This window comes from Puma concolor, chromosome D3, assembly GCF_028749965.1.
Source record: "Puma concolor isolate L17-30 chromosome D3, mPumCon1.1.hap2, whole genome shotgun sequence".
Classification (NCBI taxonomy): domain Eukaryota; kingdom Metazoa; phylum Chordata; class Mammalia; order Carnivora; family Felidae; genus Puma; species Puma concolor.
Genome location: NC_141678.1, coordinates 28,628,794 through 28,652,268, shown reverse-complemented (window position 1 = coordinate 28,652,268; position 23,475 = coordinate 28,628,794). Strand labels below are relative to the sequence as shown.

Genomic DNA, 23,475 nt, shown 5'->3' with positions numbered 1-23,475 from the left:
AGCATAATTGGGCCAGTGATGTGAAGGGAGATGGGGTGGGCTGGGGTATCTTTCTCCAATCCCTAGAGGGTCAGGCTCTCCCCACTTTGGGGAAGGGGCGCTGTCAGCAGTGCTGACGGCACCCAGGACCCCCACCACCACCCTAGCAGGTATGTTCAGAAATGAGGGATGCTGTCCTCGAAGCTCCTATCCACACCAAGGGACTCCCTGTTCCTTTTTTAACCCTGGCCCCTAGCCTGTCAGGCCCCCAGGATCCCCCTGCCCAGGATGGAGCTGACTGCCAGGACGCTGGGTTAGGAAGGTAAGCACAAGGACCCACCTGAGGTTGAGTCCCCTGGACACCCTTTTGTTCCTCCATCACAGACTGGGAAATTATTGAAAGGACCATGGTCAGTGGGGCATCTTGGAGCCCTGCACCCCAGCCTGGCTCACCTAGATGCCCCAACTCCTCCATCCACCCATCTCAGCCACCCTGGCTGGAGTCTCCCATCGCAACTTAGGCCACACCAAAGACTGACCACGCCTCTTCCAGAACACAAATTTATTTGGCATTTGGATGAAATGGTTCTCACAGCATCTTAAGAAAAGGATTAGTGCCAACCCAACCAAAAATAAACCCAAACTAAAACCCTTAGTGAAAGGAGAACATAAAAAACAGGCATCGAGGCAATGTACAGTATCGACTCCTTCCTCCACCAGGTAAGTCGGGTCCTGGGGGAAAAGGCCCCTCCCAAGAGCCTGGCCTGTACCTCTGGGAGCCCAGTCAATCACAGGAGCACAAGAGTCTCAGCTCGGGTTGGCTTTGGGATTCTTCATCAGACCCTGGAGCAGTTAGAACTTAACAAAGGGCGGCAATTGGACAGGAGGCCAAGGGCAGCCAGGCAGACCCTGGCTTCCCCACCTTGTTCCCCTCACAACCGCCCTCCAGCAGAGCTCACTCCTAGGCACCAGCTCCTGCACACACGGCATGCAGGCCTCTGTGCAGCCCAAGGACCCCAGCGGGCTGAGCACCCTGGTGCTGGGACAGAACCCTGGCCAGTCCAGAAGCGGGCCCACCATACTTCAGGCCACCTCCTCAATGCCTCCTGCATGCCTGATTGGCCCCAGCAGTCCTTCGGTCCCCAAAGGGAGCTCCCCAGTCCCAGACATCTTGTGCCAACTGCCCTGTCAACACATGGTTCTGAGGTCTGGGCCAGAGACAGGGGAGCTGTGCAGGACTCTCGGCTGTTGAAGTCAGGCCCCTATGTGCTCCGCTGGGATAGTCACTCCAAAGCAGACACGCCCAGGACACTCACCTGGCACCAGTAAGACCTGTGGCTGCTGCTCTAGACCTCGGCTCCCCTGAGCCCAGCACGCTGGAGGCACAACACACTTCCTGCTTTGTCTTCAGCAGCCAACGTGGGGCACACGTGCCCAGGGTGTATTCTTGAAGGATCAGCCCTATGGCAAGGGGAGCTCAGGCCTGTTTGGCATGCAGCCCGAGTCCTGCCTCCAGCACGCTGGATCCTGCGAGCTTAGACAGGCAGTTCAAAATTCACACCTCTGGCCGGCTCAAGGGATGACAGTTCTGTGGGGAAACTCAAAAATCTCATTCCATACTGGAAGAACACAATGGGTTTCCAATGGGAGAGTGTGAGAACATGCCTAGGACTGGACTGTGCCACCGAGGTCTGTCACCACAAAGCACCACAGAAACACCCACTTCTAGTCAACCCTCCTGTCACTGCATGCTGGTCTGGAAGAGCTACAAGGGGGACCAGGAGCAGGGCTCCATGCTCTCAGCCAAGGGGCAGAGGTGCAGACCTGGCCACACCTCAGTGCTGCCGAAGATGCCATGGCTGGCCTGGGAAACTGGGGCCCCAAGGCCGAATTCTGGCATACCGCCACCACCTGCAAAACTTGGACACAGATGTACACACACACACAGACACACGCGTACACACAGAAAGAAAAGATCCAGACATTCAACGTAGAAAAGATATGGATGTGCTAAAAATCGCACAGAACCCGCTTAATCTCCAAACCTCAGAAATGCTAAAAGCCCCGTGTCAGGAGACAAGACCACTGCCCAGGAGCAGGCAACAGGGTCCCTTGGTCAAAAGGCCCCTGGGCAGGGAACCCAGCACCCCGAGCTGCTGAGGATGGGAAGGTGGCATGCGGCCACTGGGCACTCGGCTCAGTGGTGGTGGTGTGCAAGTGGACTTTCAGGAGATGGACACAGCCCAGGGCATTAGTTTCAGCCACCCCTCCCTCCAAAGAAACAACCCTTTATGGCACAAACAAGATAGGGTGGGGGGGCAGACCAGACCCACGAGCAAATTCAATAGGAGTGGGGGGCTCCAGAGGGTAGCGGACTGGCTGGCTTAGCCCCCAACCCCCAAAGGAGGATCCAGGGCCAGGACACTCATGCGTGGCTAGGGGCCTTGGCCCAGCTCCAGGGTTGCCTCTTGAGGGAGCCATGCACAGCAATGCTGGGGAGAAAAATGACAGGGTAGGGCCAGGGCCCCCTGGCACAGAACTGGGCTTCACAGAGACCCAGCTTGAAAGACAGAGTGGAGAGTTCAACTTCCTTCCAAGACCCCCTCTGAGGGTCTTGGGCACCAGAGGCCCAGGCCAGCCCCCAACCCAGGGTAGGGTCACCCTTGATGTTCATGGCTGGGCTGGGGGGTATCCTCAGAGCGGCCACTATAGTAACCTCCAAGAGCATCTACCCTGAGGCAGACCAACCACCCAGACTATACTGACAGTCCACACACACAGTGGTGCCTGGAAGTGCTCCTCCTGAACAGTGGCTAGCGAGGTACACGTGGCAGCCCCAGGGCTCAGTGGCTGGCTGGCAGGCTCCTCTGGACGGCATGCTGCAGCGAGCAGGCCCACCAAAGCCAGGTGTGGTCTGACTCCCACCCGTGCCCACAGTGCCTTCTTTGTTCCCTACTTCTGAAACGTGTGGTCTGAACAAACTTCGTCATTCTTCTGCCATTTGGAAAGAAAAAGACAGGGACCCAAAGCTAAGCATGTTTTTGGAGCCCTCAAGGAGACTCGGTGCAGGTGTTTGCTCCCTCGGGAGGTCGGTGTGGTCTCTACTCGTACATGCACGCCGTCAGCGGGTGTGCGGCAGTGCAGCTGGGTCCAGACTCACTTGGGGGCCCCTCAAATCTCCCACAGGGATCAGTGTTTTCTTGTCAGCAAAAAGGTGCTCTCTGCCCATTGGGGCCGTGGGCTGGGCCATCCTCTACACCACGGTATTGAGGGAACTGCGGCTGTGGCGGCCGCCCCCTGGCAGCGCCTCTGTCGCTGGGGTGCTCCCACTCTGGGTAGGGTCAGGGGGCACAAGCAGGGCACTGCTGCTGTCGGCTGAGTCTTCCAGGTCTGCCAGAGAGGCCCCTGTGGCAGGCACAGGGTGCTCCAGGCGCCGGGGTGATGCACCTTCACCGCCACCATCTCCTGGGGTTGGTGGCCTGGCCTCTGCTGGCTCAAAGGCATCGTCGTCTGCAGGGAGACAAAAGGGAGTCAGCAGGATGGCAGGCCTGGCACGGGGGAAGATGGTGGGCTGCACAGAACCAGGGGCTACTTCTCCTGCCTGAATGCTCCCGTGGTGGCGGGAGGAGGGGGAAGCTGTGCTCACCCCCCACTTTTGCCACCTGGCCCGGTGCAAGGCGCAGGGGTACAGTCGTGAGCAAGCCATGGCAATGTGATATGGAGGGACAGGCTTTGACAGAGTCCGCAGAACAAAGCTGGGGGAGAGGGAAAGTCCTCTCAGACTTGTTGGAGGTTGAAGCAGGGCTCACGTGACACAAGGGAGTTACTGGGCCGGATGTGGGCAGGCGGAACAGGGGACACAGCCCCCAGAAAAGGTGCTGTGGCTGGAATATGGGGATGAGAATGTAGAAGACAGGACCAGAGCAGACAGCTCCACAAACCTTACCGGGGTCTGTAGAAATCTCTGGTTTGAGGGAGGCTCTGTGGCAGCCCATTCCTTTCAGCGTGCCTGCTCCTTATTCCGGCTTTCTCCAAAAGCTCAAGGCATGGGGGCCCCTGTTTCCTGGCTGGCTCCCCCCCACCCCCCCAGCCTCAGCAGTCCTGTTACCTGCCCCAGAGAGCAATGGCTCCCTCACAGCCTGCTCCATGCAGCCATCTGGGACCCGCTGCCCTCCAGCAGCATCCCTGGCAGGAGCCTGTTCTACCCCGACCCCCTGGACGGCAGACTGAGACAAACTGTGTGTGCAGGGGTCAAATCCAGGTCTTGCCTGCACACCACAGAGAAGCAGTACTAGCAAACAGGCCCCAAAACACAGCGGCGCTGGCCCCACGACACACATTCTGCTGTGCTGTGTGGGTGTGCAAGGAGCCAGGCAAGGAGTGCAGGGAGTGGGGCACTGCCTGCTGTCATACTGCAGGGGGTTGTGTGCATGTTAGAGGGTATTAACATGTAGGCAAACGGGATGGGACACCTGAGCTGCACATCAGGGACAGGAACAAGCTGGGCAATGGTGAGGAAACTGGCATTCTCTCCGTGCTACACAGACCTGTGAGGAATGATCTTCCACAGGAGCAGATGGACAAAAGACTTAAGCAGTAAGGCCAACATCACAGAACCAGTGCTTTCTTCCCATTTCACAGACAGGAAGGAATGTCACAAAGGCATCTCTAACAATTACCACATATGCACATGTGTCTTTGTGACCCAGCAGTTGGCTCTGGGCAGGCACCTGGAAGACCTGGGCCAGTCCTATCCCCACAACCGCCAACACCCGGCTCCCCATCTCTCCATACTGCCCAGCTGAGTGTGCCCCAAGGGCTGCTTGCTAACAGGTGTTCATGGGAGGAAGGCAAGGGGCAGCATGGCCACTGCCCACGGTCATCTGCATGTACAACCCTGGGAAGAGCCTGCCCACCAACAGGTGGTTCCACCTTAAATGGAAAGTCAAAAAGAAGCAGAAGGCCAAGGAAGAAGTGGAGGTTCAGGGTCCTGTGTACTGGGGAGGAGGACCAGTGAGCCTCTGGCTGCAAACAGAGGATGGCCAGTGATGTGCTGCTCCCTGTCCCTGGGAGGGAAGCACCTGCAGGGTCGTAGAACACGCTGTCGGGGTTAATGGAGGCCTCATAGGGCGGCGGTGGATCATCAGGCTGGTCGATGTCTGGGTACTTGTATGCGGTGTAGGGAGGAGGAGGGTCGTGGAAGTGGAACGTGCCGCCTTCTCCATCGTCAGAAAGGTGTAGGGGCGTGAGGCCAGTGCCGAACCCATCTGGGCCATAATCAAAGCCGGGGATCCTCCGGCCGAGGTTGAAGTGGTGCACTGAGCAACAGCAGGGAGAGACGAGCAACAGCTGAGTCACCCCAGAGGCCCACAGCATCTGACATCCCGACTGTCACACTTGTGCGCCCAGCTGCCCACATGAGAGCCCTAAAGCTCTGATGCGGACCCCCCCTCCTTCAGAAAGTCCCTGCTCCTCACCCATGTGCAACCCATCATGACATCCTGCCACTTGCACCGCCCAGTCCTCACCACATCTCTCCAGCTTGAGTGTCTTTGTAGATGATTAGGTGAAAACTGAGGGTCTGTGGAAGGGCTGTGCTGTGAGGCCCCCAACTGCAGCTGGCACAGTCCCTTTGTATTCCTACCACCTTGATTCGGGGCCCTCCCCGGAGGGTCTGTACCCATCCCACTGCTCCCCACACAGACTGGGGACTGGGCGCTAGGGAGCACAGCTTGCTCACTGACACAAGGTGATTCCAGCAGCCCTATGGAGGGCACAGGCCACAGCAGAGAACTCTCTTGCTGCAGTGAACTTGGGCTGAGGAGGGCCAAGTCACACTCTAAGTTGCCTGACATTCACGGGCGTCTGCTGCTCTGCCCTCTCTGCCCACGGCAGGTGGCCCCGCTCATGGTCCAGGCCGTCAGAAAAGGTAACATCAACTATCTAAACATACAGCAGCAGCTGCCTGTCCTGTTCCAAGGTCTGGAGGGCCGGGGAGCCTGGGGGCAGCTGGCACTGAGGGCACACCCCTCCCTCCACACATCCACGGCCTGATTTTGGGTCCCAAGGACAGCTCCTCTAGTTTCCCAGGTGTGCACTCAGCCCAGGAGCAGGTGAGTGGGTGGGACAGGGATACCCCACCAGGGCACCCCTATCATCTACCCCCTCTTGCCTGTTCCCTTGCCCCCCCTTGCTACTTCCAGTACCCTCTCACCCTAAAGAGGACACAGCCCAGAGCAGGGCCCCTGCTGTGGCTATTATAGGTAGGGCCAAGCACACTCACAGTTTGCTCCAATCAGGGACTCAATGCGCTCCCGGCGCCTCTGGCGAAGCCGGTGGACCATGAAAAGCAGAAGCGACAGGATGAGGAAGGAGGAGATGCAGCTAACGATCAGACGCATCCCACTGGCCATGGAGTCAAACAGGCTGTTGCCATCTGTTACAAGGAGAGGAAAGAAATCGGCTGTTCTCAGAAAAGGAGAGCCTGATCCCCAGTGCTTAGTGCTACGGGAAGGCCACAGCCCTCCACCACCAGGCATCTATGTGGAAAAGGCAACTTGCTTCCTGATTCCCTGCACTTGACGTCTTAGGAGAGATGGGAAAAATGAAAACAGCTGAAAGTCAAGAATACTGTGGTTACATCAAAGGAGAGAAGCAAATCATGGCCCAGGAAAGATGTTTTACCTTCCAGTCTAGCACTCCTAAGTGCCAGGCAATGTGCCCCTTCTGCCTAAAAGCTGGCGGGTGCTGTGTTATGGGCCCCTGTGTCCCCAACCATATAGTACAAAATCAGGCAGATATGACCGAGCCACTGGACTCTAGACCAGGGATGCTCACCTGGGCGACACTGCAACTTCCAGGGAACATTTGGCAATGCCTGGAGACTCTTTTGGTCATCATCAACCACTTGAGGGGTGGAGGCACTACTGGCATCTAGTGGGTAGAGGCCAGGGATGCTGCTCAACATCCTGCTATGCACAAGAAAGCCCCACATCACAGCACTCGGCCCCAAATGTTGACAATTCCACCCTGCCTTACCCTGGCGCACACCGGTGCTGGTTAGGTGCTTGCTATGGAGCTGCTGTGGGTAGGGCACAGATGGTGATCATGGGATGAGGGGTGAGGGAAGAGAACTTGCACTGGCTGAGTGCCTACAGTGTGACGGACATCTCCAGGGGCTCCTACCTAGATGAGATGAGCCACTCACACCAAGTCACAGAAGAGCAGAACCAGGAAGTGGTCCCAGGAACACCTGCCTCCACAAACCCAGAGGGAAGGCCAGGGAGGCTTCAGTGCAGGGAGGGGGGCAGGCACAGCGAGGAAGCGACCTATAGCCACTGGAAGCAGGACTCTGTGTGGGTATAAGGGCCAAGGACTATCGTATCAATCCATACCAATGCAGATGGTCAGAGCTCACACTTGCCCTCCTCCCACGGGAGCCAGAAAGCTTCCCTCAAAGCTGCATTTATTGCTGACAACACTTGGAAAGTAAATATGTGGAAATGATACATTCTCTCACCAATTAGCTGCTTTTTTTGGTGCCTCTGATCCTCTTCCAGACTCAAGGGAACATTTTGTCTCTGTCTGTGGGAGGAAGTCTGTCAGCCCAGGGGGCTACTGACATGTCTATTAATTGGTGGTCAGCTCAGAGATCCCAAGGGAGCACCTAAAGGAGCAGCCCCTTTGCAATGACTCTTAATCACTTCTAAAATAAACCCAAGGACACAGTCAAGGTCCCTGACCATTCCTCCATGATGATTACCAGGAAGGAGGAAGCATCTCCTAGAAGAAAGTCACCTGCAGTCAGACACAAAGAAGACAGCACTGTTCTAGGGTCAGAAGTCAGAGATCCCTGGGGACTCGCCACAACTGGTCCCTCCATGGGGCTCTGGACAGTACCAGACGGGGCTGTGTTCTGTCTTCCAGGCTACTGGTCCTTAGTTAACCCTTGGGCCCCAGAGGACATGTCTTGCTGGGGAAGATGCTGTTGCAACTGAAGGTGCCCTGAAGTTCACCTGGCCTGGCCCTTGGTCTGATGCTTGAGCCATCCCAGGTCCTTTTCACGCAGCTGCCCAGTCTGTGCATGAAGAACTTCAGTGATCAGGAACTTAACCATTTCACTGAGCTTGGTTACATGGATGGTTTCAAATCTCCGTCAGAGATGGCAGGTGAAACAGAAGCTCAGCAGGAATCAGAGGCCAATGCCCTGGATTCTAACGTGGGCTCTGCTCCTGGCAGCTGCTCTGCTGGGCACCTCCTCTCACCTCTTGGGAGCCTTGTGACCCCAGGCTTCCCCAGGACACCGGTGCAGGACAGGAATGGAGAGCACCAGTTGCTCTGTGCCTCAGCCACCCTCAGAGCTGGCAATTCTGTTATTTTCATCTTCCATTAGGTGTGGTAGCCCAAGTGCATTCAATTTGTTTCCCTAGTGACCAGTTGAACATCTTTTCAGCTGTTTGGCTGCCATCATGTGTCTTCTTTGGTGAAGTGTCGTATTAAATCTTCTCCCCACTTTTTAAAAAAAAAGTTTATTTATTTATTTTGAGAAAGAGAGAGAGCATGTCTAGGTGCAAGAGGGGGTGGGGCAGAAAGAAAGGCAGAGACAGAATCCCAAGCAGGCTCCGCACTGTCAGTGCAGAGCCCAATGTGGGGCTTGAACCCACAAACTGTGAGAGAGACCATGACCTGAGCTGAAATCAAGAGTCGGATGCTCAACTGAGCCACCCAGGCACCCCTCCCCACTTTTTAATAGGGTGGTTTCTTATTATTGGGGTTTGTAGAGTCTTTATATACTCTGAATACAAGACTCTGACTTGTGTTTTGCAAATATTTTTTCTCTGCTGGTGGCTCATCTTTTCATTTCCTTAAGCAACTTTCAAAAGCAGAAGTTTTCAATTTTGATGAAGTCCAATTTACCAATTTTTCTTTTTTGGATCATGCTTTTGATGTCAGCTATAAATGTTGCCTATCCCAAGGTCACAAAGATTTTTGTTTTCTTTTAACAGACTTTATTTTTTTAGAGCCTATATTTTCTTCTAGAAGTTTCTGAATTTTGAGTCAATTAAAAAAAATTTTTTTAATTTAAGTTTATTTATTTATTTAGAAAGAGAGAGAGAGAGACAGAGAGAGAGAGAGACAGAGAGAGAGAGAGAATGGGAGAGCAGGGGAGGGGCAGAGAGAGAAGGAGAGACAGAATCCCAAGCAGGCTCTGTACTGTCAGCACAGAGCCCAATGTGGGGCTTGATCCCATGAACCACGATCATGACCTGAGCCGAAATTAAGAGTCAGATGCTTAACTGACTGAGCCACCCAGGTGCCCCTTAAGTTAATTTTTATACATAGTAGAATGTGTAGTTAAAGGTATGTATGTGTATATATGTGTGTGTATATTTGCATATGGATGTAAAATTTTCCAGCACCATTTGTTGAAAGATTATCCTTTCTCTATTTAATTGTTTTTGTACCGTTGTCAAGTATCAGTTGACCATATAAGTGTGGGACTATTTCTAGACTCTATTCTAGAGTCCACTGATCTATATATCTCTTGATAATACTGCAATGTTTTGTTTACCAGGACTGTACACTAAGTTTTACATCAGGTACCATGAATCCTCCAACTTATTAAAAACTGTTTTGGCTATTCTAATTCCTCTGCCATTCTACATAAATTTTAGAATCAGTCTGTCAATGTCTGCCAAAAGTCTGCTGGAATTTTGGTTGGGACTGCACTGTATCCATAGATAATTTGGGGGAATTAACTGTATAATGATATTGAGTCTTATGATCCATGAACATGGTACACCTCTCCTTTTATTTACACCTTTGATTTCTTTCATCAGTATTTTATGATTTGTAGCATACAGACTGCACATATTAGTAGGGTTTATACCAAGGATTTCATGGTTTTGGTACTACTGTAAATGGTACTTTTCTTAGAAAGTTCAATTTCCAACTGTTCATAGGCAGTATATATAAAAACAATGTAGTTTTATATATTGACCTTGTATCTGGAGACCCTGCGAAAGACACTTATTAGTTTTGGTATCTTTCCTGTAGATCCTCTGGGATTTCCTATGCAGACAATCATGTCATCTACTAAAAAAGATTATTTCATTTTTCTCTTCTGGTCTGGATACCATTTCATTTTCGGCATTGCCCTTGACCTCTTGAACAACCCTAAACAGAATAAGAGCAGATATCCTTACCTTATTGAAGGGGATACTTTCCCAAAGTCCCCAGTTTGGGTGGCAGTGTCTCTGTCCTTTTTGGAATACAGGCATTTCCCAGGAGAAAATGCTCCAACCTGGGAAGCAGTCAGGAGCCTGCAAAAGTAAGGCTGAAGCAAGAGGCAAGGAGAGGCCCTGGATAAGCTGCTCTGGCAGCACAGGAGAATGGCCTACAGCAGCTATGGTCTCATCCAGAGGCCCTGAAAGCCCTGCTCTGCTGAGAAGTCCTCAGGGTTGGTTAGGCTCTACAGGCCTTATATATATCTAATCATTCTTATAAAGCTTGGATGGAGAGGTAAGGCAACACTGGTAGACTCCTAAGAAATGGAATGAGAAGTCCAGGTGATGTGACTTGTGAAAGCCAGAGGTTTGACTCATGTGGAAAATAAGTGAGTTGGAGGCTCAGAGTGATGTGGCCAGGACACAGACCTGGTAAACAATGAATAGGTGCTTGTCAGAATCCCATAGGAATTCATCCTACACAAGAGGTAGCATCTACCATGTGGGATAGGGAGGCCCAAGTATACTTTCACTGAACTCCATGTTCCCTGATGGCTCCATATCTGACTGCATGTTTGGGACGTGTGCCAGAGTGCCCCATTTGGCTAAATCTCAGATACCGCTGACATTACTTTGCCCTCTCCCCAGAAGCCTTCCTGGCATGCAGGACATTGACAGCTCTCTACTCAAGGAGAGCTCTTGTTGTTGTGGCCCTCACGGGCTAACTCTAGCTGTTGCACCAGCACTAGGCAAACAGTATCTCCTTCACAGGGGCCCTGGAGGTTGGAGATGGCCTCCCTGCCCTGCCCAAGCTGTTCATCTACAGGGTCCACAAGCTCAGGAACGGCCACAAGTCCCTGCTCTCTCATATTGCAGCAGCCAAGATAAAAAACAAATTCATGCTTTTGATTTACATTTCTCTTAAGATCATGAATTTATAGAGATGCCAACTGCACTGGTGTGGAGAACAATCCAGCATGCTGTATGGAGTGTGATGCCCACTCATGGTCCTACAGATTACGTTGCTATCTGTTGCTCTTTAGTGTGTGTGTACGTGGAAAAGGGAGGAAGAGGGTTATCCAGAGACCACATGCGTACATAGTGTCTAACCACAAAGCACCACCTGGTAGAAAGGAGTTTTCTCTTGAAATTGAGGATAATATTTAATCTTTTTCTTGAAGACTTTAACAGTAAAAAATCGAGGACTATAAGCAGTAAAAAGTGTCATTATTCTCCAGATCACCGTAGCCAAGAAAGAGCTCAAGTAGGGACATAAGTCTTGAGAAAGACAGGCCAGGTCTGAAGCTATCATTTACAACTGATTCATGAACAGACACTCACACTCAAGTTAAAGTTCACTGGTGCACAATACCTATTACCTGAGAGCTGACATGAGCCAACTTGAGAGGTGGCAGTTAGAGGAAGCTGGGTCATATGACACATACATGCCCACAAGAGTAATTGGCCAGCTCTGTGAACAAATGCTGCCACTGCTGCTATGCCATGTGCCATGAGCTCTCATAAGTCCCCACCACTGAGAAAGCAAAAATACATGTAGGCTCCAGCTTGGAACAGGGAGGCTGACTCGTGACCCACCATCAGTCTCACCTGGGTCCAGGCACATGAACTTGCAGCACTCCTTGGGGTCCTTGCGGTACTGCTGGCAGCCCTGGGGCCTCTCACAGAGGGCAGCCACACACATCTCAGGCTCCCCACCGTGGCAGGTGCAACTCAGGCATGGGTCGTCTCCTTTGGGGGTGAAATAGAACCCTTCATCCACCACATTGTCCTTGATGTCAACACATGTTTGACCTGCAACAAACCAAACACACACATGCCTATGACATATGCATTATCAGCAGGAGCCCTGACTCTCTCCACCTGGAGGCAGATGAGAACAGAGGAGTTGGCAAGATCAACCTGGGAGCCCTCCCAGTGCTGGAGTGTGTGAGTCTGGCCCATGGCCGCAGGGAGTGGCTATCTGAGAAAGGTCACTACAGCTCACTATTAGGACAAAGCACACCTGGCCATGAGCCCAGACAGCTACGAGAGAGAAGCGTGCTAGATTCCGGGGAAAAGCCCATGGAGAAGGGTTTGCTTTTAAGTGTTTGCCTAAGCAGTTTACTTAGAGGTTTCCTCAACTTTAAGATGCAGCTGCCATGTCTATTAACCATTTTGTGACACATTTGAGAATGTGTCTCAAATGAGTCTCCCGAGAAGCTGCTAGTTCTGCTTGTGAAGACAGTTCACCAGTCCTAAAACAGACACATTGAACTGTATGCAGAGCTGACCTGGGGCTAGAGAAAGAGAAATAGCCATGGCCAGAGACAAGAGGGAGTTGAGAAGTCAGACTTTTTCTGCCAAAGTCAGCAAGCAGACACAACAGATGCATGGGGGAAGGGATGAGTGATGAGGCAGGGGCAGTTCTCCAAAGATACATGCTCGGTGAAAAGCAAAGGGACATAAGAAGTCTGTTTCAGTGTCTAAATGGAATAGAGATGTCTAGAAAAACTCATCAGAAATCCCACAACCAGGGGTCTGTGCCTCACTTTAAGACTGGCTACATAACTCATGTGGTCAGAAATCTACATAACTCATGTGGTCAGAAATTTTCAGGGCAAGAAACTCACGTAGAATTGTTCTCTGCTAGAAGAGAAAAAGAATGAAGAAAAATGAGCAGCCTTCAGAGAAATGCAGGACACCATCAAGTGCACCATCACAGACAAAACTCAAGTACCAGAAAGAGAAGAGAGTGGAAAAAGAAGAAATATCTGAAGAAATAAGGGCTGAAAACCTGACGAATTCATTGAAAAACAAAACCTATATATGTAGGAAGCATAACAAACTCCAAGTTGGATAAATGCACAAAACCTAAACACATCCAACACATCACAGTAAAAGTGCTAAAGCTGGAGAAAAGGTGAAAACCTTAAAAACAGCAAACCAGAAATGACTTGTTACTGATAAGGGGACCCTCAGAAGACTAACAGCTGACTTCTCAGTAGAAAGAACAGAGGCAAGAAGGCAGTGGGTAACATAACAATGGTGCTCAAAGAAAAAACCGTCAACTAAGAATCCCATATCCAGCAAACCCAGCTTTCCAAACTTGACAGCAAAATAAAGACTTTCCCCAGAGAGATAAGACCCGAGAGAATTTGTTGCTTTCACACTCACCTTACAAGAAATACCAAAGGAAGCCATTTTTTTAACCCCCCCTAAGAGAAGTTCTTCAGGCTAAAAGCAAGTGACCCTCAGAGAAGAATTTGAGTCCATACAAAAAAAAAAACAAAAAACAAACAAACAAAAAAAAAAAACACCAGAAAAGATAATTATGTAATTATGAAAGACCATATAAATGAGTATTTTTTTCCTCTTAACTGACTGAAAAGGCAATTCTATAAAATACTGTCTTTATATAATGTTGTATTGGGCTTCTAACATATAGAAATGTAATGTATGTGTTTGCCAATAAAGCCCAAAGGAGGTGTGTGGAAGCAAAGCTGCTGTGGGCTAATACAATGACTGGAGGTGATAATTAATAACCACGTATTGTTGGTTTGTAACACTAACAGACCTAATGTATGTAATAGTATTACTATAGAAAAAGGGAAAGGAAATGGAGTTATACAGAGGTAACATTTCACATATCACTGAAATGAACCTTGCATCGATCTGAATAAAATATATATGGCAAAATGCATATGTACACGTACATGGAATTAGTGGTTATAGTTGCACTTACCTGTGAATAAACTAAAGTGCTAAATGGTATACTTTAAATGGGGGAATTGTAAGGTATAGAATCTTGGATTGAGAGTAACTCGTTTTGCGAGTGTTCCACAAGACTAGCAAACATTTCTAATAAATTTTAACTTGATAAACAAATGATAACTTGCAATACGATACTGAATGTCACATGATCACAGAAAAAGTCAGTGGTTCTTCTATCTCTTTCTCTCCCTGCAGGATTGTGGGTGATCATATCCTATGCTCAGACGCTCGGTCTCAGGCTATCGTGTTTGCAGTAATTGGTGATTTTTCAGAACGTTGGAAGGTGCCCACACTGGCACTACTGTATTTTTTGTCACTTCAAAGCACCTATGGACAGTCCTTTGCTTTTCCATACAAGAATACGCTTAGGAATGCCTTGCTTCATTCTAGGTCAGGCTGCCTGCAGATACAGACCCTTTCTTCTCCTGCCTTATTGCCAGTTACATTAAATACAGTATATGACAAGAGTTTATTAATACTGTACTGTAGTCAACATCTGTGCGAGCATATGCAATGGCCCCCATGCAGAAAAAGATTCCATTGAGGCAACAGATAACAGTGATTCCGTTAGTGATAATGAAAGTTATCTTACATGATAACCCTCCTCTCTCCTGTCTCCCTCACACCAGCCATGAAAGTTTTCAAAGGTAAGTGTAGGTTAATTTATTTTTCTTTATATTCTGTGTTTTATTATTCTGTACTATATTATAGTATTGTAATAATTTTTATGTGAATATTTTTGGGTTGCAGAACAAATCACCTGAGTTTCCATGATTTCTTATGGGGAAATTTGATATACAGTGCTTTGGATTACGAGCATGTTTCTGGAACAAATTATGCTTGCAAACCAAGGTTTCACTGTGTGTGAATTTTATCCGATAAAGATGTTAAAAAAAATGATGGCTGAGATCTTTCCATAATTAATCAAACACATAAATCCCCAGGGGTCCTAAAAGGACAAATAAAAATAAATCAATAACAGTGTGATGAAATCTCAGTGTATCAACAAAGAGAAACTCTCAAAAGCAACAAGAGACATGAAGATTACCTACTGTTCTGTGTTCCTTTAGGTAGGCCAGTCAGGTGTGGCCACAAGAGAAGCGACAAGGGAGGCACAGGAAAACAAAGAGTATTATACTCATAGGTCCTGAACCGACAGAGTCCTTGCATGCCAAGAGGGATCACACAGGAAGAGCACCAACAGTGCTGCTCAACCAAGTGGGTGGGGAGCAGAGAAGGAGCGAGGACCCACAGCAAGAGCTTTACTGGGGGTCAGGGCAGAGAACACAAGTAAAAGCAGGAGGGGATTTCACTGGGGCATTTGAAACGTCACTAGGTCACAGACAGGGAAGGAACAAGAATGGGAACTTATGGCAGAGGCCAACCTTATTACACTGGGGCCCCTGGCCACCTGGATGGGGTGCTCATAGCAAGTAATAAGTTTTAAAATTTATAATGCACCTACAAGGAAAACCAAGGAAAGGTATACAACAGTTCAGAACAAGGACAGGCAGAAACAATAAAATAACATCTTCAAAGTTTTGAGAAAAAGTAACTGTTAACCGACAAATCTATACCCAGATAAACTAACATTCAGGATTGGAGGCAAAAATTACAGACGTTTCACACAGAGAGTAACAGAGTGTAACACTAACAACACAACCTCTTCTCCAAGAGCTGCTGAAGAATACATTTGAGAGATAAAAAGCCAAACGCAGAAAGAAGTGGGGTGCAAGAGGAAATAATAAATAAGAAAGTGATAAACATATGAGCAAATATATATATAAATGCTAACTTCATAAAACAAGTGATTCATTTAAGAAGTGTTGAAACAGGGGTGCCTGGGTGGCTCAGTTGGTTAAGCGTCCAACTCTTTTCTCTTTTTTTTTTTTATGTTTGTTTATTTCTGAGAGAGAGAAAAAGAGAGCAAGCAGGGGAGGGGCAGAGAGAATCAGAAGAAGAATCAGAAGCAGGCTCCGGGCTCTGAGTTGTAAGCCCAGAGCCCAATGCAGGGCTCAAACCTATAGACCGCGAGACCATGACCTGAGCTGAAGTCAGACGCTTAACTGACTGAGCCACCCAAGCGCCCCTCTTTTTTTAAAGTTTATTTATTTTGAGAGAGGAAGAGGGAGAGCTTACACATGTAAGCAGGAGAGGGGCAGAGAGAGAGGAGGAGAGAGAATCCCAAGCAGGCTCCATGCTGTTAGCGCAGAGCCCAGTGGGGGGGCTCCACCTCATGAACCATGAGATCATGGTTCTGAGGCGAGATCAAGAGTCAGACACTAAACAGACTGAGCCACCCAGGTGCCTCAAGCATCTGACTCTTGACTTCAGATCAGGTCATGATCTCACGGTTCATGGGATCAAGCCCCATTTCTGGCTCTTTGCTGACAGTGCCAAGCCTGCTTGGGATTCTCTCTCTCTCTCTCTCTCCCAAAAATAAGCATAAAAAAAATAAAAGAAATGTAAAACAAAGTAAAATGAAAGTAACAGACAACATGTATACCCATACTTGAAGCTGGGGAACAACTAGAGCTAAAGCAATATAAGGTCTTTGTATTAACCAGGTGGAAGTTAGAGGCACTGTCTTTAGATTTAAAAAACAAATCAATTATGCCCTTTAAAAATGTAAGGATAACCACTAACAGGAAAGGCAGATATAATTTCTGAACCAGTATAACAAAAAAAGAGACTAGAGAAAAGTTGATTAATCTCATATGAGTCAGTAAAAGATTTAAAAAAACAAGCAAAATTCTGGGTAAAGAGCACAGAACAAGGTGCTAAAATCAACTTGAAGACTTAATTAAAAGAGTACAAAAAGACATATTAAAAGGAAGCTAGCACAAAAATATTATGTAATAATAAAAATAGTTCATATATATTGAGAGCTTTCTCTATGCCAAGGACTATTCTTTGCACTGAGCATATGCTAACTATCTCTCCCAACAACACAGTGAGGTGGGTGCTCTACTACCCCCTGGTTCCTAATGTGGAACCCAAGGACAGAGCTCAAGAAATTGCCCAAAGCCAAACCTGGATTTAGTCTGGCTATCTATTAAGCCTCTTAACACCATTTTGTAGCTACCACTAGAAAAGAAGTAAGACTTTAAGCAAAGCTAACAAAAACTACTATGGATAAAAAGGGATTGTTAACATCATGATAAAAAGGTTCAATTCATCAAAAAGATATAATAATTATGAATACTTATGCCCCCAGTAACATGATCTCAAGACAAATAAAGCTAAAATTAGAGAATCATCAGGGAAGAATGGATAAATCCACATCCACAGTGAGAGATTCAAAATATATCTCTTTTTAACAATTGGTGTATCATGCAACCAAAACAGACCTGAACAATCCAAGAGTTTAAGCACATATGGAACAGTAACAAAAATTCTAACAAAAGAACATGGGAATGACTTCCTGGAAAGGAGAAATATACTGACTAGTTAGGGATAGGAAGCATCTTCTGGAGGTTGGGAATATTCCACATCTTGATTTGGGAAGTGGTTATACATGTGTACAAATTAATGAAACTTGCATTTAAGGGAAAACTTTGCATACAGGGAAACTAAACTTTAAATGCCTTATGTTGGAAAAAACTAAAAATTAAGGAGATAAGGATCTAACTCTAGAAGATGGAAAAAGAAAAGGGTAAACTTAACAAAAGTAAAAGGATAGAAATTGACAGCAGAAAACAATAGCACAGAAAACACATACACAACAATGACAATCAGTTACTATCCAAAGCTGGTTATTTACAAAGATGAATCAAAGAGTCAAATCTTCCATAAGACTAATCAACGAAAAAGGAGGAAAGCATAAATATTAGGAACCAGGGGAGCCTGGTGGCTCAGTCAGTTAAGCGTCTGATTCAGGCTCAGGTCATGATCTCGCGGTGAGTTTGAGCCCCACGTTGGTCTCTGTGCTGACAGCTCAGAGCGTGGAGCCTGCTTCAGATTCTGTGTCTCCCTCTCTCTCTGCCCCTCCCCTACTCATACTCTGTCTTTTTCTGTCTCAAAAATAAACATTAAAAAAACAAAAGGAATAAAAAGAAGGTCATAATAATAAACATGAATGTTTCAAAAATCTTAAGAGAATGCAGAGAGAATTATATGCACAAAAATGAATTAGAAAATGTAGACATATAGGCAATGCCATAGATAAATAGGACTTACCAAATTGACTCAAAAAGAGCCAGAAAACTTGAGTATGTCCATAATCATTAAAACAAATTAGTATCAAAGATCTACATCCAAAACACACACACACACACACACACACACACACACACACACACACACACACACACCTTAGCTCTGTTCACTGAAAGGGTATGAAAGTCATGAGCATAACTAGTGCCTAGGTCCTTTAAGGCTCTTTGGAAAAAGTTTGAGTCCAGAGAGTACAAGATGAACTAGAAAAAGAAAGCAAACAGAAGGAAATAATAAAGAGCAATAATCAAGTGAAATTGAAAAAAGAGAAAAATCAATGAATCAAAAAGCTGCTTCTTTAAGAAAATCAACCAAATCGATAAACCTCTCAAGACTGACAAAATCAAAATGGGAGAAACACAGATTACCAAGAGCAAGAATGAAACAGGGATTATTACTATAAATCCTGCAACCATAAGAAGGTTAATAAGAGAATACTATGCATAACTTTATGCTCATAAATTTGAATACTTACAAGAAATGAATCAATTCTTTGAAAACCACAAACTATCAAAAATTCACTCAACATGAAACAGACAATCCAAACTGTCTTATAACCATCAAATAAGTTGAATCCATAATTTAAAAACTCCCCGCAAAAGAAATCTCAGGCCCAATGGTTTCACTGGAGAATTCTACCACAAGTGGGTACGGTTATAAAGGAATAATAGGGAAGATCTTTATGGTGTTAGAACTACTCATATCTTGACTATGTTACAGGAACCTACACAAGTAATAAAATTCTATAGCTCTCTCTCTCTCTCTCTCTCTCTCTCTCTCTCTCTCTCTCTCTCACACACACACACACACACACACACACACACACACACACAAATGAGTACAAGTAAAACCAGAGATGTCTGAGTAAGTCAGTGGATTGTGTCCAAGTCAATATCCTGGCTGTGATATTATACTATAGTTTTGCAAAATGTTCCCATTTGGGGAAATCAGGCAAAATGCATAAGGGATCTCTCTGTCTTATTTCCTTTAAATGCATCTGAACCTATAGTATCTCAATAAATAACGTCAAAAAAAGGGGGGGGGGGCGCCTGGGCGGCTCAGTCAGTTAAGCATCCGACTTCGGCTCAGGTCATGATCTCACTGCTTTTGTGTTTGAACCCTGCATCGGGTTCTGTGCTGATGGTTTAGAGCCTGGAGCCTGCTTCAGATTCGTGTCTCCATCTCCCTCTGCCCCTTCCCCACTCACACTATATCTCTCTCAAAATTAAATAAATATTTTTTTAAAAAGCCAGCATAAATGGATCAAATTAAGCATAAAAATAATGGTACTGATGAATTATAACCCAGCTAATGTAATAAAAATCCAAGAGTGCATTCTAATACAAATAAAGAAATTAATCAATGGGGGAAAGGGGAACGCTTTTCCTTACAAAAGAATGCCAACTAGTAAATATGGAAGAAATGAAAGAGTTAGAAAATTGCCAATACATGCTTAACATCAGTGGGTACAAGTTTGATGAGGAACAGGAATTTTACATAGTTTCAAAGTATCTCTCCACATATTATTTATTAATTTAAAAAAGGGAAAAACCGGAACTTCACAGTGGAAAAATCTGGCAGGCATAACTTTAATCCAGGGATCAAAGTTAATGTCACCAACATCAGGGCAAAGTGATACCATATGCCTCATGATTTGATATATCTAAGAAGCTAAATACACAGACAATGGCCAGGCCATACATGACAACAGAGCTCTGACCCACCACTTCTGCAGCAATCAGCCCAGAACATTCAGGATTTGGTCAATGACAGCCAGCTTCCCTGCTTTTCCTTCCACACTTCCAGGGCAGGAACCAGCAGAGAAAGCCAAATATGCTCCTCAAACCAATCACCTCAACTGGCTGGCTTTTTTTTTTTTCAATTTTTTAAATGTTTTTTATTTTTGGGGGTGCCTGGGTGGCTCAGTCGGTTAAGCATCCAACTTCAGCTCAGGTCATGATCTCACAGTCCATGAGTTCGAGTCCCACATCGGGCTCCGTGTGACAGCTCAGAGTCTGGAGACTGCTTTGGATTCTGTGTCTCCCTCTCTCTCTGTCCCCCACTCCTTGTGCTCTGTCTCTCTCTCTCTCTCTATCAAAAATAAAAATTAAAAAAAAATGTTTTTTATTTTTGAGAGAGACAGAGCACGAGTGGGGGACAGGAAGAGAGAGAGGGAGACACAGAAACAGTAGCAGGCTCCAGGCTCTGAGCTGTCAGCACAGAGTCTGACGCGGGGCTCAAACCCATAAACTATGAGATCATGACCTGAGCTGAAGTCGGACGCTTAACCACCTGAGCCACCCAGGTGCCCCTCAACTGGCTGGCTTCTAGTCAGCTTGCTCCCAGTTTCCCATGCCAACCGCCTCCAAGGAGGCACACACCAGGAGCCTTTAGGGCACTGGTGAAAACCCCCGGGTGTTGGATCCACAACTCCAGCTGGAGGCGGGACAGATGCACTTGTGAAGCCCATACACTCTAGGACATCTGCAAGAGACAGATTCTCTAAAGAATGGCCCAAAGGGAAGATCTAAAGCAGAAGGGAGAGCAGACATTAAGAGCCCTCTGGAAAACCAATCCACCCAGACACAAGGAATCTACTGAATATGAAGGCTGGGGAGTATGGAGGGTATCCACAGTACAGCCCCAATCCTGCCCAGACTGATCCCCGCCACCATTACTGTAAAGACTCTTCTACACAAAAGTCCTATCAGAAGGAAAGAAAGGCAAGGAGCGCCTGGGTGGCTCAGTTGGTTAAGCAACTGACTTCGGGTCAGGTCATGATCTCACAGTTTGTGAGTTCGAGCCCCGCATAGGGCTCTATGCTGACAGCTCAGAGCCTGGAGCCTACTTCAGATTCTATGTCTCCCCCTCTCTCTACCCCTCCCCTGCTCACACTCTGTGTCTCTCTGTCTGTCAATAACAAATAAACGTTAAAAACAAAGAAAAGGCAGATAACATACATGATGGAAAATTCAGCAGAGAGATGAAAACTCAAGAATCAAATAGAAACACTAGAAATGAAAAACAGACAAAATGTAAAAAACAAACAGGTGAGGGGCGCCTGGGTGGCTCAGTCGGTTAAGCATCTGACTTCAGCTCAGGTCATGATCTCATTGGGAGTTTGAGCCCCGCGCTGGGCTCTGTGCTGACAGCTCAGAGCCTGGAGCCTCCTTCAGAGTCTGTGTCTCCTTCTCTCTCTGCCCCTCCCCACTTGTGCTCTGTCTCTCAAAAATAAATAAATGTAAAAAAAAAAAATTATTAAAAAAAACAAAAACAAAAAACCCCCAAAGAGGCGAAAAATGTCATTAGTGGGCTTATCAGCAGACTCGACACAGTAGAACATGGAAAGAAACAGTAAAACATATTAATAGAATTACTCAAACAGAGGCACGCCTGGGTGGCTCAGTCAGTTAAGCATCTGATTCTTGATTTAGGCTCAGGTCATGATCTCATGGTCGTGAGATCAAGCCCCACACTGACTCCTTGCTGAGCATGGAGCCTGCTTAAGATTCTCTCTCCCCTTCCCTCTGCCCCTCTTTTTACCACTGGTGCATGCACGCTCTCTCCCTCTCTCTCAAAACAACAACAACAACAACAACAACAAAAAACAAAAAAAAAAAAGAAAAACCCAAAACAGAAAAGAAAACAAAACAAATTACTCAAACTGAAAGACAAAAAGGAAATTAAAGAAACACTATAACTAAATGCAGTGCATGATTCTGGACTGGATCCTGGACCAGGAAAAAAAAAGCTCTAAAGTATATTATTGAAACAACTGACAAAACGGTCATAACAAATTATAGATGACTGTAGGGCACCATACCCATGTTAAATGTCCTATTTTGATAATTGTGCTGCAGTTATAGAAGAGTGTGTCCTGGTTCTTAGGAACACGATAATTATTTAGGCCTCGAGGGCATAATATCTTCAATTTACTCTCAAATGTTCAGAAGAAATACGCTGAGAAAAAATGACGAGCAAACATGGCAAAATACAAGTAATTAGTGAATCTATGCAGGGGGCATATGAGAGGAAGTTCTTTATACCATTCTCACAACTTTTCCCTAAGTTTGAAATTACAGTGGACCCTTGAACAACGCAGGGTTTAGGGGCGCTGACCTCTGCATAGTTGAAAACCCATGTATAACTGCTGTCTCCCCAAAAATGTATGTACTAATAGTCTACTGTTGACCCAAAGTCCTACTGATAACATGATCATTAATACATATTTTGTATAGGGGCGCCTGGGTGGCGCAGTCGGTTAAGCGTCCGGCTTCAGCCAGGTCACGATCTCGCGGTCCGTGAGTTCGAGCCCCGCGTCGGGCTCTGGGCTGATGGCTCAGAGCCTGGAGCCTGTTTCTGATTCTGTGTCTCCCTCTCTCTCTGCCCCTCCCCCGTTCATGCTCTGTCTCTCTCTGTCCCAAAAATAAAAATAAACGTTGAAAAAAAAAATTAAAAAAAAAAAATACATATTTTGTATATATATTAAATACTGTATTCTTACAATAATCTGGAGAAAAGAAAATGTTATTAAGAAAATCATAAAGAAAAGAAACTATGTTTACAACAGTGTTACTGTATTTACTGAAAAAAATCCATGTATAAGCGGATTTAAACCAGTGTTGTTCAAGGATCATCAACTGTGTGTCAAGAATTTTTTTTGATTATTTATTTTTGAGACAATGCGAGAGACAGAGTGCAAGCAGTGGAGGCACAGACAGAGGGAGACACAGAATCTGAAGCGGGCTCCAGGCTCCGAGCTGTCAGCCCAGAGCCCGACGCAGGGCTCGAACTCACAAACCATGAGATCATGACCTGAACCGAAGTCGGAAGCTTAACCGACTGAGCCACTCAGGCGCCCCTCAACTGTGTATCTAAATACCAAATTAGAAAATCACCCTCCTCCCAGGCCCAGATGGTCTTAAAAAGTATGGTCTAGGGGCGCCTGGGTGGCGCAGTCGGTTAAGCGTCCGACTTCAGCCAGGTCATGATCTCGCGGTCCGTGAGTTCGAGCCCCGCATTGGGCTCTGGGCTGATGGCTCAGAGTCTGGAGCCTGTTTCCGATTCTGTGTCTCCCTCTCTCTCTGCCCCTCCCCCGTTCATGCTCTGTCTCTCTCTGTCCCAAAAATAAATAAACGTTGAAAAAAAAAAAAAAAAAAGTATGGTCTAGCAAATACTGAAGGACAAGATCATCCCCAACTTGTGCAAACGGACTTAGAGACTGGTAAAAAAGAATGCTTCCCAACTCATTTCATAAACTGAATACAAATATATTATAAAAACT

The 23,475-nt window shown here is 46.8% G+C and overlaps 1 protein-coding gene across 7 annotated transcripts in view; it reads right to left on the bottom strand.

The window, feature by feature from the left end:
- Positions 1-526: 526 nt before the first annotated feature.
- DGCR2 (DiGeorge syndrome critical region gene 2) overlaps positions 527-23,475 on the bottom strand; it is a 100,859-nt gene continuing 77,910 nt past the window's right edge. For 4 of the 7 annotated variants that reach the window (XM_025933282.2, XM_025933283.2, XM_025933280.2 and 1 more), the window contains 4 exons: positions 11,814-12,017; positions 6,263-6,415; positions 5,061-5,297; positions 527-3,489 (listed from right to left, as the gene is read on the bottom strand). In XM_025933282.2, coding sequence (XP_025789067.1) covers positions 3,233-3,489; positions 5,061-5,297; positions 6,263-6,415; positions 11,814-12,017 — 851 coding nt within the window. In that variant the 3' untranslated portion in view covers positions 527-3,232. Of the gene's footprint in view, positions 3,490-5,060; positions 5,298-6,262; positions 6,416-6,816; positions 6,913-11,813; positions 12,018-23,475 lie in introns of all 7 variants that reach the window. The other 3 variants (XM_086682278.1, XM_086682275.1, XM_086682276.1) reach the window with 1 other exon arrangement.